Source organism: Penicillium antarcticum (genome assembly GCF_028974205.1).
Source record: "Penicillium antarcticum strain IBT 31339 chromosome Unknown utg000004l_segment0_segment0, whole genome shotgun sequence".
Lineage (NCBI taxonomy): Eukaryota > Fungi > Ascomycota > Eurotiomycetes > Eurotiales > Aspergillaceae > Penicillium > Penicillium antarcticum.
Window position 1 is genome coordinate 1,325,323 of NW_026695302.1, and position 13,575 is coordinate 1,338,897.

Consider the following 13,575-nt stretch of genomic DNA (forward strand, 5'->3'; position numbering starts at 1 on the left):
AGAAAGATGCAAAGGTTGGAAAAGCAAGGGAGTAACAAGATAAAAGGCAAATAAATAGAAAATGAGAAAAGAGCTACGAGGGGGTTTGACTCGAGAGACGGATGTATAAGTTTTCCTACACCGTCGATGGTACTGGACTCTGAGGTGACAGACTGATATTATTGAGATGAAGACCGAAGTTGATGAAGTGCATTCGACGGTGAAGACACTCGCTTACCCCTCGGATATTTATTTCTCCGCCGGCCCTCTTATCGCCTTATCGCGATCTCCATACTCCGTCACGTCTCTCTGTTCTCTCCATGGGGATCTCCTCAAACTGGTCCTAGATGTTCTTCAAGGCGCTGGACCTGACCACTGCGCTCAGGCCTTTGCTGCTACCTGATGAGACCCTCCTCTTTGTCCAAGACGCAGTGGGACTTTATGAAGGGTAAGTAGCTCATTATGATGTTGATGCGGGGTGCTAAATGGAGAAGGAAATACAAGATTCAGAACTATCAGAATGGACATGCCTATCTCACATCTCATAGAGTGTGCTATGTTGCAACTGAGGACCCGCGAAAGTATTCGGTGGCTATCGACCTGAAGGAAATCGATCGAGTGGAGTATCAGGTGCGAGCTATACTCTAGCTTCAATTCTTCAATCGCTGACGTATCCCGATGTCTAGGTTAGCTTCTTGAAGTCTTCTCCAAAGATTACCATACACCCCAAACCGCAGAAGAACAAGGCTGATAAGTCGAGGAGCGCAACTGCCAGCCCTGCTCTATTCCAACAATCAGCCCTTCATTTAGCGCAATCACTGTCTACACTTCCACAATCGAACATTCCACAAAGCTCCTCGTCTCCGAAGCCGGTCAATGCTACTTGGATTTGTCCCATTTGCTCATTCTCCAATCCGCTTCCATCCAACTTCGACCCGACAACCGCAAGCGCTGCTACACATTTGCCCCCCTGCCTGGCATGTGGAATCAAACCACCATTTACAACCGTACTCAAAGCAGCCATAAGTGCTGCGACAAGTCGAGACTCTCCCGTGCCTCCAGTTGCATCGCCAGCCACTTCACACAGTTTTCCTCAACCAGGCTCTGTGGCATTGCCCGGGCCCGGGGTATCCGTCCCCTGTCCACGATGTACTTTTGTGAACCACCCATCTCTCACTGAATGCGAGATATGCGGGGCCCCTTTAACATCTGCGGGGTCTTCTGCTAATGCTAACCGGGTGGACTCGCCTGCACCAATATTTGAGCAGTCGCATATTGCAAATACAGAGGTTAGCGAGAGCATCAAACTTTCTTTCCGTGCAGGGGGCGAGAAAACATTCCATGAAAGGCTAAAGGGGGCCTTGGTTCAGAGGAAGTGGCTTCTGCAAAATGCGCCTCCTGTGCCTCCACCATCTCAGGCCACCTCCTCACCTGGCTTGCCATCTGGTGTCACTGCTGTGGAAAGCCCTCTTCCTTCCACGCCACGGTCTTCGGGTGTCGGTATTGCAGGACTGGAACGTCGTGGTTTGGAGGCTCGGAAAAAGAATGAGATGGTGATCGGGAATGCCTTTGAGGATCTTGGAGCCTTGATGGCCTCTGCAAAGCAGATCGTGGCTCTAGCCGAAAGCTTAGCCCGAGAGTCAGGCATGACCTCCAGCGAGGGCTCCGCAGAAGCCAGTGCGGTACTATCCGAATCAGCAGCTGCTCTAGGAATGGTTACCACAAAAGACATGTTGAGCTCTGGATCAGAAAGTCTTTATCTATCAGAACTCGCGCGTGATTTAGCTGAATACTTGACAGATGACAGGAAAGGCATTTTGCAGCGCGAAGGTGGAATCATGAGTCTCATCGACCTCTGGGCGGTCTTCAATCGCTCCCGTAATGGAGTTGAGCTGGCCAGTCCTTCTGATTTCCAAAAGGCCGCAGAGCTATGGGAGAAGCTCAAACTGCCTGTTCGCCTCCGGCGCTTCAAGAGTGGTCTTCTGGTAGTACAGCGGTATGACTGGAGCGATGAGAAGACAATTGAGAAAATTCTAGACTGGATGGAAGAGCTGCGACGCATTCCTCCCGAAGATTTTGTTCCTTGGGATTGGTCGCTATTCGGCCGGGCAGTCACTGCACAAGAAGCCGCGCATCGGTTCAAATGGAGTGTCGGGGTAGCTTCCGAAGAGCTAGAAATGGCTGAAGACCGGGGGATTCTTTGTCGGGAGGAGGGAATTGAGGGTCTACGCTTCTGGCGCAACTACCTCTCGGTCCCGGTTTCTGATAATCTCTCTCGCCTTATTATTTGAGGCAGTATAATGTCAATGAATGTATATATCAAGTTCCACACCCAGATTTACCATGATGATGCAAAGGGGATGTCTGTACATATTGATGATGAAACGAATCTACAGGGAATATTTTATCCCAACGCCACAAGTGGAGGCCTGGAGATAATCGTCGAACAGAGAATGAAAGACACAATCATATTGTCTATAGACCATACCGGGTTGACTGCTTAGGCTGGAAGCAGCTCTTACATTCTCAAGTTTAGTACTCACTTTAGCCTCTTGAGCCTACTTGACCCTTTTCTGAACTGCATAGAAATCAGAAATGTCTGCCACTACCTAAACCCATATTAAATTATTATTCATGGATCCCCTGGAGTAAAGAAAGTGGGCGGTGACCTCACGCGAATGCTGACTGGCAGGTCTGACGTCAATTTGTGAATCTGGGGATCCCCGGGCCGCTCCTTTCCTTAATGCCTCTACCCTTGACCTTCTCCCATTAACTTCGCATCAACCTGCTTCGTCTTTAATGGACCTTGATTAGAGAGACAAACAGCCGTGATCACTGTACACCACAGTGGAGACGATCGATCGGATCCTCATTAAGCCCCGTGTGTGGGGGATCTCCAGCTTATCCACCCTTATTCCTTTCAAACAGATATACCATGAGTTCCTCGGCTACAATATCAGCCAGACTCTCAGGCCCCCGAAACATGCGCCCTGCGATCTCACAACCGGTGGCCACACATGTCTCCCAAAGTCGGAGTACATGGCGATGTGCACGCAACGGTCAGAGTGAGAAGACAGACCGCATTTCTCGACGTATTGACCCATACCATCGACATCCTTTATTCAATCAGCACAATGCCGAATCTCGAAATTGTGGATCTCCAGCTCCCAATCCTAAGCATTCAACTTGGGGCTGGGGAATGTGGCGCTCTCGTTCAGGATTGTCTGACCTCTCCTCTGGCCGAAAAAAGAGCGTGTTGGACTCAGAACGAGAACAACTGTACAGCAATATGGAGTCATTGAGAAAAGAAATTGAGGCCGACCCCTACAGCGCTTTGTTTGGGCGTAGATTGGACCCTTTCTACAAAATTGACAAGTCCGATGCCTCATTTAATGGCTTTCTCAAGTCTCTTATGCACAGCGAAAAATCCAATCGTGCTCAATCTATGGATGCAGCCCAGAAGAAGAGAAGGAGTGACTCAAATCATGTTGGACTTCAGTACGATCCCATTAGTGGGCGGATGGCGCCAATGCCTCCTATTGTATCGGAGCCGCAAAACGAAGAAGCGAAAGCCAGCTCTCATAAAGTCGTAGACTGCCCTCCTGGCAGTGAGATTGAGGCAAAGTTTGTCTCTTACCCGAACTTACCTCAGGATGGGCAGTTCCAGCCTGGAGACTCCAAGTTGCAGACCGAAGCTTCGCTGAGCTCACAGATTGTCGAATGTCCTCCATGTAACGAGCTGGATGTACTCTTCCAATCCAACCCTGATCACTCTCAAGATACAATTACCAAGACACAGGTTCCCGGTGAGGATACAGCAAAACCAAATGTTAGCATCGATTGTCCCCCTGGTAATGAATTGGACTCGTTGTTCGTTTCTGAATCAGTCCAGCCAGAGATTTCTTCGCTGACAACATTCAACAATACTGAGCCCAATAACCGACCCAACTCGGATCTTGGCCTGGCTTCTGGAATGAATGTGAATTGTTCTCCAGGCAGTGAGCTAGAGGCCAAGTTTATCTCCGAGCCTGCCAGTCGCTTGGTCGAAACACTTCCATCCATTTCGGAGAACAACCGCTCTAATTATCCAGCGAGTAATTCAATTGACTGCCCACCCGGAAACGAACTGGACGCAAAATTCTCTTCTGAGAAAGCCCGTCCAAATTCTGAGACTAGCAACACGAGCCACCAGGAAGCCACCTCATCCGTCCAATCGGACTCTCACACAAACTTTGAACGCTCTCCTAGCAATGAGATAGAAACTCAAATTCTGCCTAATCTGCCAAGTCAAGACGGTTCTGGATCAAGATCACAGACCGTCGTTGATTGTACGCCTGGAATCGAATTGGAGGCCAAGTTCATGTCCAACCCAACTTGGGACACTGATAGACAATCAAAGCCAGAAACGATATTCGAGCATAATCGCTCCAATAAGGCGGGTGTTCCCACCGAATCTTCACCTGGAAATGAATTGGAAGCGAAATTCATTTCCGATGCGGCCAGTGCGAAGAGTTTTTTCGAGACTGAAGACCTGGGTGCATTGCAAGCCAGCGACATCCGTGCTCAATATGCCTCCAAAGAGAGTTCGACACCTCAAGCATGCTCGTTGGATTTTGATGCCTCCGAGGACCGTGTGGGCGACTTTATCCTCCAGCAACAAGAGCTGGCTACTGAGAACAAGAACCAAATAGCATCTCGTCAGCCCTCCCCCGAATACCATATTCTTGCTTACGATGCATCAACATCTCAAGTAACAACAGCTCAAGCAAGCTCGTTCTTTGGCATCAATGAGACAGTCCAATCAAGTGAAATTTTGTCGCGACTTCACAATCCTGCCAAATTCGTACCTAGCTTCGAGAAGATGCAGCAAGATGGTTACGAAATCGCAACAGGAGGAGGCGATATCCTTGTTTTCCGAAAAATCCACAATGCCTCCAGCCCGGATGCTTCAAATAACACATGTGAGACAGAAGAAAGAGATCCTCCGTTTTTAAGTGACAGCCGGGCTGGGTCTTCCAAGGTGAGTGGGCCGTAAACTGTCTGCTCTGGTGGTATCCTAACAGGCCCGCCTAGCAATCCTCAGCACCGGGCCCTGAAGATGAATCAACAACAAAGCCTGACTCCTTCATACGCAAAGCCGGCCGCAGAATGCTGTTCGCTGGCACGATAACTGCAGCAACTTGTTATGCTATCGGAGTTGTGACAGAGTTCTTCCGCACCGGTGGAAAGGACGGTCGTGGGATTGATGGGTTTACTGCGTTCGAGTCGGATCGGCGTCATCGTGATTGAACTGTAACAGCAGATGTTTACCATCCTAAAACTGTTCTCATGCTGTGGGACGCATGATAGTATGCGATATTAGATCCATTTGAGCACATTTGGGCTTTATGCCATGGGGCATATTTCGAAATACTTCACTATTTTCCACGAATTTTCTTGCTTTCCGACTCTTGATCTACAACGAATGAAGAAATTTCTATTGATAGTCTCAATCAAGCTATTTGGTAGTGATTTCGGTAATTTGTCACATCTCATTGCTTTAAGGGTATCGTACATAGCGCCAACAAAGTCCAAAACACACGTATTGTAGCACATGATACGTGTAGCACACTAAAGCTCGTAACTAGGATCATTCAACGTCCTTGACATTCCTCCTCATTCCCACGAGCATGGACAGATCTCACGGGTTGATGCCCGAATCTAACTGCCCCATGATATTCTCATCCGTATCAGAATTGGTATCCTTCGTCTCGTTGGCATCCATCTCATCATCAGACCATATCCAATCCCAGCACTCGCTGGTTGCATCCGACTCGCTCAAACTACCAATCCGATCCTCACCAGAGCTCCTCAAAGCTTCGCTACATCGAGTAGCCTCCCAATCATCCGCCCTGCGAATCAGCTCCTCGCGTCGGAGATCTTCCTCCTGCTCGGCGAACATCCGCTGCTCAAGCTGTATGTCGGTCTCCAGTCGGGCAGTGCGCTCTTCATCGCTTTCCACGGGATTACTGTCTTCACTGCCAGCGTACGGGTCCCAGGGGTTCCATTCGAAGATTTCTTGGATGCCACCGCAACGGGCTTCGCCGCTGAAGAGGTAGAGCTCCAACGCAGCCAGGGAATGAACCGCTTCTTTGAGGTCTTTCTGGTTCCACAAGTCATATTCGCGAGTTCCGAGGACACGGAATGTGCGGACCTCGAGCTCGTTGTCTAGAGTGCTAAGCTTGGCTTCTTCCAGATGTTGGCGGATTCGCTCGAGGTTTTCGGTTGTATAGAAGCGGTTGCTCTGGGATCGGGGACGGTTAGTATTCTCGGTGGTGCTGCTCTCGTGTTCTGGGGCATCTTCTGTTTGTTCGATGTGGTATGCCTGTGCATCATTCGTGGCTGATGTGTAAGAGGCTGGAGGGCTGGGGGGTTGGTCTTGGAATGTAAGACCAGAGATGAAAGCTTCGGGCATTGGGAGCTCGCGCTGGCACCAGAGACTTGAGGTCTTTTGGCCTGGAAAGAATGCTCGCAAGATGTGAAGCTTTGAGCCATGTAGGCCTACCAGGAAAACCTCCTGATCTGGGAGCTTGTCGCCTGGAGCACGGAGAGGTCGAAGGTGGAGTAGAAGCTGGCCGAGAATGAGCTTGAACTTCTCTCGGAGGCATGAGCTGAAAGTTTCAGCCTCTGTGGTCTACGTTTTGTCAGTATAATGTCATGAAGGTAAATAGTAATAAGAACTTACGGTTGAAACAGGATACAATGAAATTGAAAAGTCCTGTTGGGGATAGAAATCGAGCGACAAAAAGCCTGCAGCACGAGGTCCATCTTTGTACTTCTCTCGGTAGCCTGTCCAGTATTCAAGTGCGCGAGAAACAAGACGCGGTCTGGGGAAAAGTACACTCAGCATTGATTTGGTATGAGGCAGGTGTCCCGTAGCAGTACTTACTTTGGATAAAAGATAACATTGGCCTTGGAAGTTGGTCGTGAGATATTCAGCATGTCACCGATCTCATGCAGAAGCGCATAGACAACATGGGCTTGCACCCTAGGGTTTTTGGTGCCCACCTCATAGTCGAATAGCTCACATCCACCTTCCCACAGACCTTTGCTAAACAGCGGGACCTTGGCAAGGGTTTTGAAAACTCCGCGGTAGCGCATATCGACTGGTGACCACTCATCCAGGTCGATATCTCGGCCGTCATCGGTGCCATTACGAAAAATCCAGGCCTTGCAGTGAGTGAAAGCTGTAAGAAGAGCATTAGCCAGATTGCACAAATGACACTTTGTTGATCCCCGAGGTTCAAAGCGGTTGGTAGGCAATGTAAATAATGTAGCAGTCAATGAATACGCAACACATGGTCGTGGGAGTTTGGGTGCCGGGTCACCAACAAAAAGCAGCCAGGCTGACAGTATGCAGACTGAGGGGAGAAGAGATGCACCGTATGGATAATCAGAAGAGCTTACAGTGTCTCTCAGCTTGTATCAGAAAACGTTGTGGGATCACTTCATCGATGGGGATGTCGAGAAAGAACCTGGCCGTGAGGCCATGAACGTCGACTTCGAGGGGACCACGAGTTGCAAATGTGGTATCGGCGCCATCAGGCTGAGGCGCAATACCGGGCTCGCCTTGGTCCTCCATTTCGATTTTGAAGCACTGTGTATTGGGACTGTTGGAAGATGCTTCTCTCATCCGTTTAAAGAGACCCAGGGTGGAGGTCTAGGCTGGTGGCAAGTGAAACAGTCGAGATGGAAGCTCAGGTTGCTGGGAAGAAGTTGTAAGGATCAAGAGTCAAGTCACACGTAGGATGAGTGAAATGATCGATGTGAGTGCGCGTGGTGCTTTTTCTCTGTGTGTTCTCAACTCGCAATGGCCTAGCATGACTGTTCTGACGTGACATGACAATCTCTTCCTCGTTGTGATAGTAGACCCTATGTCACCGACTTAATGAGCTTGGAGTATACGTTGCAAATATATATGGGGTTCGAGGAATCGTATGGCTAACTAGGCAGCCTACTACTAAGTTTATTAGCTTTACTTTGGTATTTACCTTTTATTTCGTATATTGTTATCGGTTGGCCCACTCATTGTTCAGTTTATTTTCCGTGTCAATTCTGCTTACACCTTTCAAAGATCAACAGAGGTTAGTGGTTTGTTGGTGCTTGTTTGACATATACACATTTGGACCAGTCGGAACGGCAGACGCGATATCATTGACCAAGATCAACATCAATTGCATCTTTTTTCCAGCAATTTTATTATCAAGACACCGCATGTTCTTACATCAAAAGCCCAGGGCCATGTTCAACAGTTGCAGTCAATTGTGGGGCAGATGTTATAAATCCCCGCAGATTACGGAATGTCAACTCAGCAACTTCAACTACCATGTCGGCAACACGTATTCCTGTTCGCACCGAAAGGGCGCCTCTTCCACCTCCGTTCCTCTCCCAGGGCCTCATTGTTGGTGACGTGGTCTACTGCTCTGGACAAGTGGGGACAGACTCGACGGGTAAGATGGCGGAGGGCAGCATCCAGAACCGAACCGTAAGTCAACACGATCTATCATATGTGAATCTACTGACTGGCACAGCGGCAAATCTTGCACAACCTCAATGCTGTCCTTGAGGCAGGTGGATCCAGCCTTCATAACGCCATCAAAGTCAACATCTTCCTGACGGACATGGCGGATTTCCCAGCGGTCAATGAAGTCTACACTGAGTTCTTTGTGGACCCTAAGCCAGTAAGCCCTATAGCTGTCTAGAACCATGTGGATGCTCACCATCATAGGTACGTACCTGTGTCTGCGTCAAGTCCCTCCCACGGGGAACGGATGTCGAAATTGAGTGCTCTGGACTGAAGGGTGGCAACGGTCGAAGCTCTAGACTCTAAGACATGACGTGGGTACAGAACACTCCACTCAAATGTCATTGTACGTGTGTACTGTGCTCCGGACCTGGCCAGAATGTTCGCAAAATTTGATGGAACCAAGTCACATGACTGTGGTATAACTTACAAACTGGTTAGAAATATTACAGAGAGTCCAGCCAAGTACCCCTGTAATTATTGTAAGCATGATTCCATAGATACTAGTCGTTACCACGGGTCACAGGTGGATCCCGACGTTTTAGCCTTCAGGAACAGGACTAGCGCCCTTGGCGGTCCGTGGTACAGATGATGAATTCCTCCTGTTCAGGAAATATCGACTATAAATCAAATATAAGGTGCCATGTGGAAGCCCCGAAGGCTGAAGAGGTTCGTGAGTAGAACCGTAAAACCCAACAAAGAAAGCCATGTGGCGGAGCCTATATTGAATCGTTCACATAAGCTTTGACTTTTACTTTTTTTGTTCCTGCGTCGAAGGCGCGGATTGACTATAGACATGCAGCAGCCACCATTTGAAAGATGGGTACAGAGTGTTCAGACAAGAATTTCAGGAATGCTGAACATCAAAATGACGACAAAAAATGAGGGGAACTCGACTCGCAATAAGTATCTACATTCCGATCGGCGCACGTGGCGCATTTAGTTATTGCCCATCAAAAGTGGATGGATTTGTACGGAGTCCTTCAGATTTGTATACGTCTCTATGAATAATGTTAACATAAATCAAGTGAGTTCAAATAAACCAGGTGATGTTGACTCTTATACTATGTAGAGTAGAATCCAATTTTGAGTCTTCAACCCGATAGATCCTTGGGGGCCAACTCTTAGCGAAGTGAGTTTCGTTGATCATGCCAAAAGAGGCCAAGGCCTAAGCCACTAATGTTGGAAGTGGTAACATGAGCCGGAGGTAATACTTGTACGCTCGGGGGGATGTGTGAGGCCACGCACTTATTGCCACGTCGGATACAGACCCACTGACTTTGTTGATTTGTATAGCGCTATACTCAGTGCAGACAGACATAGGAATCTAAGAGTATAGGTTAGAAAGGATATCAAGTGGTATTTTAGATGAAAAGACTCTAGCTTAAGCTAGTTCAATTGACTGTATCAAGCCAGGGCTCCTACCTAGCCACAGAGTACTAACAACTGTAGCAGGATAAAGTGCGTGTCTATAGCTCCCGTACCTGACACCAAGCGCCAATACCCAATTTCCCGTTAATTACCCTCCACCCCCCCCCCCCCCCCCCCCCCCAATTCTCCCCCCTAATGAGATCCTTCTTCTCTCTTCATTCACTTAATTCACTCCTTTCTTTCATTCCCCTATTTTGTTTGCCGACTTAGCTCTGGCTTCGAGACCTGGAGCCAATCCGCTCCCCCTTGCATCGGTCACCCCCCCGGTTTTCCCTTTGATCGCCTTGTTCTACCTTAAGGCCATCCATTCGCTCCTTACAGCTTCTTCAAGCCCACACTCGCTTTTCGTCCCCGGGTCGATTATATCGCCCCTTCCATTCGTTTTATACACTTGTCTTAGCTGGTTGCCTAGGCATCGACTTTTCCTCTATCACTGCGAGGTTTGGTCGTGTTGGAAATTCGAGATTTCTAGGCCATATACCTCTTGTCACACCCCTGATCTTTCACGAGGTGTTGACGAACGGTATTTATCCAATATTCACCTGTACTGATATTGAACGCGCTGCGTGTTATCACGTGGATATTATTACAACATGCGTCCCGACGCCATTTCTCTTCTCGCGGCTTTCCTCGCCGTGGGAGGCTTGGAGGTGGTGGCTGCCCAGGATGCTGCCGACGCGAACGTGGAACGACCGCGCTGGTACTTCCCTCGCGAGGTGAAGCGAACGATTCGCAACAACCGTAGCTTCAACCCCGATGCCGGTTCACTCATCGACAACGTGTTCGAAAACCTTGTGACCCAAGGCTCTTCCTCCCAGCCCGAGATCACTCCTACACCAGAGCCCTTGTCCACCCCCGCCGCGGCTGAGTCCCAGAAGGGACAGGAAGTTGTTGTTGTGACCATCTCCGTCGACCCCAAGAACCCTGAGATCACCCACCGTATCACAGGTACCACAACAATTGGTGGCGAGCCGACCGCGACAACAACCACAACCACCAAGAAGACTGATGGATCAAGCACGGATAACAACGTCCAGAAGAACTCCGAGGTCCCCTCCACCGATGCCGACACCACGAGCCAGCAGCAGTCTGCTACCGACTCGGTTGCCAAGGCCTCTACCACGGCCTCTCCCTCGACTGCGGCTTCCTCTGACGGTGGCCTTCTCGGTGCAGTAGGCTCTGGTCTGTCTTCTATTGGAGATGACCTCGGCCTGACTGATTCAACCAGCAGCTCCGCTGCTGTGACACCGGCCGCCGCTACCGATTCATCGGCCCAGGCCTCTACTGCGCCGTCTTCTACACCCTCTACCACAGCCGCTACCACAGCTACGTCTTCGTCGAACGGCGGCCTCCTTGGTGTTGTAGGCTCTGGTCTGTCTTCTCTCGGAGATGATCTTGGCCTGACCGATTCGACCAGCAGCTTCGCTTCTGTGACCCCGGCTGCCACTACCGACTCCTCGGTTGCAAATGCCTCTACCACGGCCTCCCCTTCGGCTTCAGCTTCCTCTAACGATGGTCTTCTCGGTGCAGTAGGCTCTGGTCTGTCTTCCCTTGGGGACGATCTTGGCCTGGGTGGCTCAACTAGCAGCTCTGCTTCTGCTCTAACCTCAACCCCGGCCACTCTCACTGACTCATCAGCTGCCAAGGCCTCTAGCACTCCTCTTTCTACTTCTGAGGGTCTTCTTGGTGGACTAGGCGCTGGTCTGTCTTCCCTCGGAGACGACCTTGGCCTTGGTGGCTCGACCAGCAGCCTCGCTTCTGCAACTCCCAGTGCCAGTAGCCCCAAGGAAAGCTCGACCGCAAGCTCAGGAACCGACCTCCTTGGTATGTTACTGGGTGACAACTCTTCTTCCGGAAACAGCACCATTGCCACTGCGTCTAACTCTAGCATGCTGCCCACAATCCCAGCCAGCGTCCCAGCCTCTGCCACGACCTCAGTCTCGGCTTCGACCACCCCTACCTCTTCTGGCGATTTGCTTGGTGGTATCGTGTCCGGCGTGGATTCTCTGCTCGGCATCACCCCCACAGGAACCGGCAGTATTGCCTTGATCCCGACTGCGTCGATGCCCGCTGGTAGCCTTTTGCCGTCCAAGTCGACTGCTCTCATTCCTGGATTTGGTACTACCACCAGTGGAGGTGTCCCAACACCGACCAACTCCATTGGATCGGTTCCTGTTCCACACTCGCCTGGTGCGGACTCTACCTCTGAGTCCGCGACTGCCTCTGCCCCTGGCACTGGTACCACATCCGGCTCTGTCCCTGGTAGCGGATCTTCCGAGACCCCCAAGGTTCCGACACCCACTTCACACCCTGCCTCCACTCCCCTTCCTCAGACAACGGAGGTGAGCACGACCAAGACCGCTGTGGAGCCCCAGACCACCGCAACTGAGACTCCCTTGCCATCCACCTCCAACGACAACGACTGGATGCCATCGACCATTCTCATTATGCCTACCGTCGCCACAACCCACACCACAACTTCTGGTCAGACCGACATGCCCCAGGCAACCTCCCTCCCTGGTTCTATCACACCATCGAACGAGATTACCGAGGCTCCATCTGACTCGACTCTGCTCCAGTTGGGTTTCAATGGTCAGCTGCCATGGTCCTTTGTGGCAACGACTCCTCTGTCGTCGTCCCAGATCTTCAACTACACCCCGCAGGCCATTGAAAACGCTTTGCCCACTCTCGCTGCCAAGGACTATCCCGTCATGTTCTCGCTTGAACCTTACTACAACTGGCAAGCTACCGGTTACAACGCCACCCTTGCCATCTTCTATTTCCCCCGTGATAAGGTCGAGGCTTTGAGAGCCCTGAAGGTCAATCCTAAGTCTGCTCTCTACAACCAGGCTAGTGAATCCATCCAGTCGTTGATGACTATGGTTGACCCCACGATCCCTCTGGAATTCTCTGGCAACTACCCTTCCAGTGGTGACGGATCGTCCTCTGGAAACACCGACAGCGGCAACAATGATGGCACCGATGGTGGCAGCAACAACAACAGTGATGGCTCCGCCAGCAGCTCCAAGACCAAGGCCAGCTCCGTTGGCATTGGTGTCGGTGTCGTTGCCGGTGCTGCCGCTTACGGTGCCGGTATGTTCTGGGTCGCTCGTCGTTACCGCAAGAGAAAGCAGCTGCACCAGCGCTCTAGCTCGACTGTCGAGCAGATGAGCCAGGGTGGCTCCGCAGCCGGCTCGGTTTTCGCCGCCGGTGGTCGCACATCCCCCAGTCAGAACAGCCGCGGTACTGCTCGCTCTCAAATGATCAGTGCCCCTGTCATGGCCGAAAACTCTTTGGGATGGAACTAGACGTGTTTCGATAATTCCGCGTATAGACCGCCTCTCCCATCATGCCCCTCCCTTTTGGACCTGCGACGACAAATTTCTACGGGCATCAGACCTTCGAAGACACTACTCTCCAGGGAACCTGCTCCTTCCAATGCGCCTATGCTCGGCCCCTCTCCGATAGAGGCAGGGACCGAGAGACTGCACAAAACTTCCTTTTCACTGTCAGATTTACATGTCACATATCACGTATATCTTCTTTCTGTGCAATTTTTGATCGGCCATTTTCCTTCTTCATTTGATACTCCGAGCGACGAT

The 13,575-nt window shown here is 50.6% G+C and overlaps 5 protein-coding genes across 5 annotated transcripts; 4 read left to right on the forward strand and 1 right to left on the reverse strand.

Moving 5' to 3' along the window:
• Positions 1-326: 326 nt before the first annotated feature.
• Positions 327-2,270, forward strand: N7508_004484 (ESCRT-II subunit protein VPS36; the record flags this gene model as incomplete). Its single annotated transcript, XM_058462550.1, has 3 exons — positions 327-427; positions 474-609; positions 666-2,270. 3 exons carry the CDS (start codon positions 327-329, stop codon positions 2,268-2,270), a joined length of 1,842 nt encoding a protein of 613 aa, XP_058321175.1.
• Positions 2,271-2,914: 644 nt separating this feature from the next.
• N7508_004485 (uncharacterized protein) lies at positions 2,915-5,268 on the forward strand (the record flags this gene model as incomplete). Its single annotated transcript, XM_058462551.1, has 2 exons — positions 2,915-4,999; positions 5,053-5,268. 2 exons carry the CDS (start codon positions 2,915-2,917, stop codon positions 5,266-5,268), a joined length of 2,301 nt encoding a protein of 766 aa, XP_058321176.1.
• A 391-nt stretch (positions 5,269-5,659) lies between these two features.
• N7508_004486 (uncharacterized protein) lies at positions 5,660-7,600 on the reverse strand (the record flags this gene model as incomplete). Its single annotated transcript, XM_058462552.1, has 4 exons — positions 5,660-6,652; positions 6,704-6,845; positions 6,908-7,205; positions 7,426-7,600. The coding sequence occupies 4 exons, from the start codon at positions 7,598-7,600 to the stop codon at positions 5,660-5,662; spliced, it is 1,608 nt and encodes a 535-aa protein (XP_058321177.1).
• Positions 7,601-8,344: 744 nt separating this feature from the next.
• N7508_004487 (uncharacterized protein) lies at positions 8,345-8,848 on the forward strand (the record flags this gene model as incomplete). Its single annotated transcript, XM_058462553.1, has 3 exons — positions 8,345-8,503; positions 8,550-8,699; positions 8,747-8,848. 3 exons carry the CDS (start codon positions 8,345-8,347, stop codon positions 8,846-8,848), a joined length of 411 nt encoding a protein of 136 aa, XP_058321178.1.
• A 1,718-nt stretch (positions 8,849-10,566) lies between these two features.
• On the forward strand, positions 10,567-13,281 carry N7508_004488 (putative mucin family signaling protein Msb2; the record flags this gene model as incomplete). The annotated part of the gene is made up of 1 exon (XM_058462554.1): positions 10,567-13,281. One exon carries the CDS (start codon positions 10,567-10,569, stop codon positions 13,279-13,281), a length of 2,715 nt encoding a protein of 904 aa, XP_058321179.1.
• Positions 13,282-13,575: the final 294 nt, after the last annotated feature.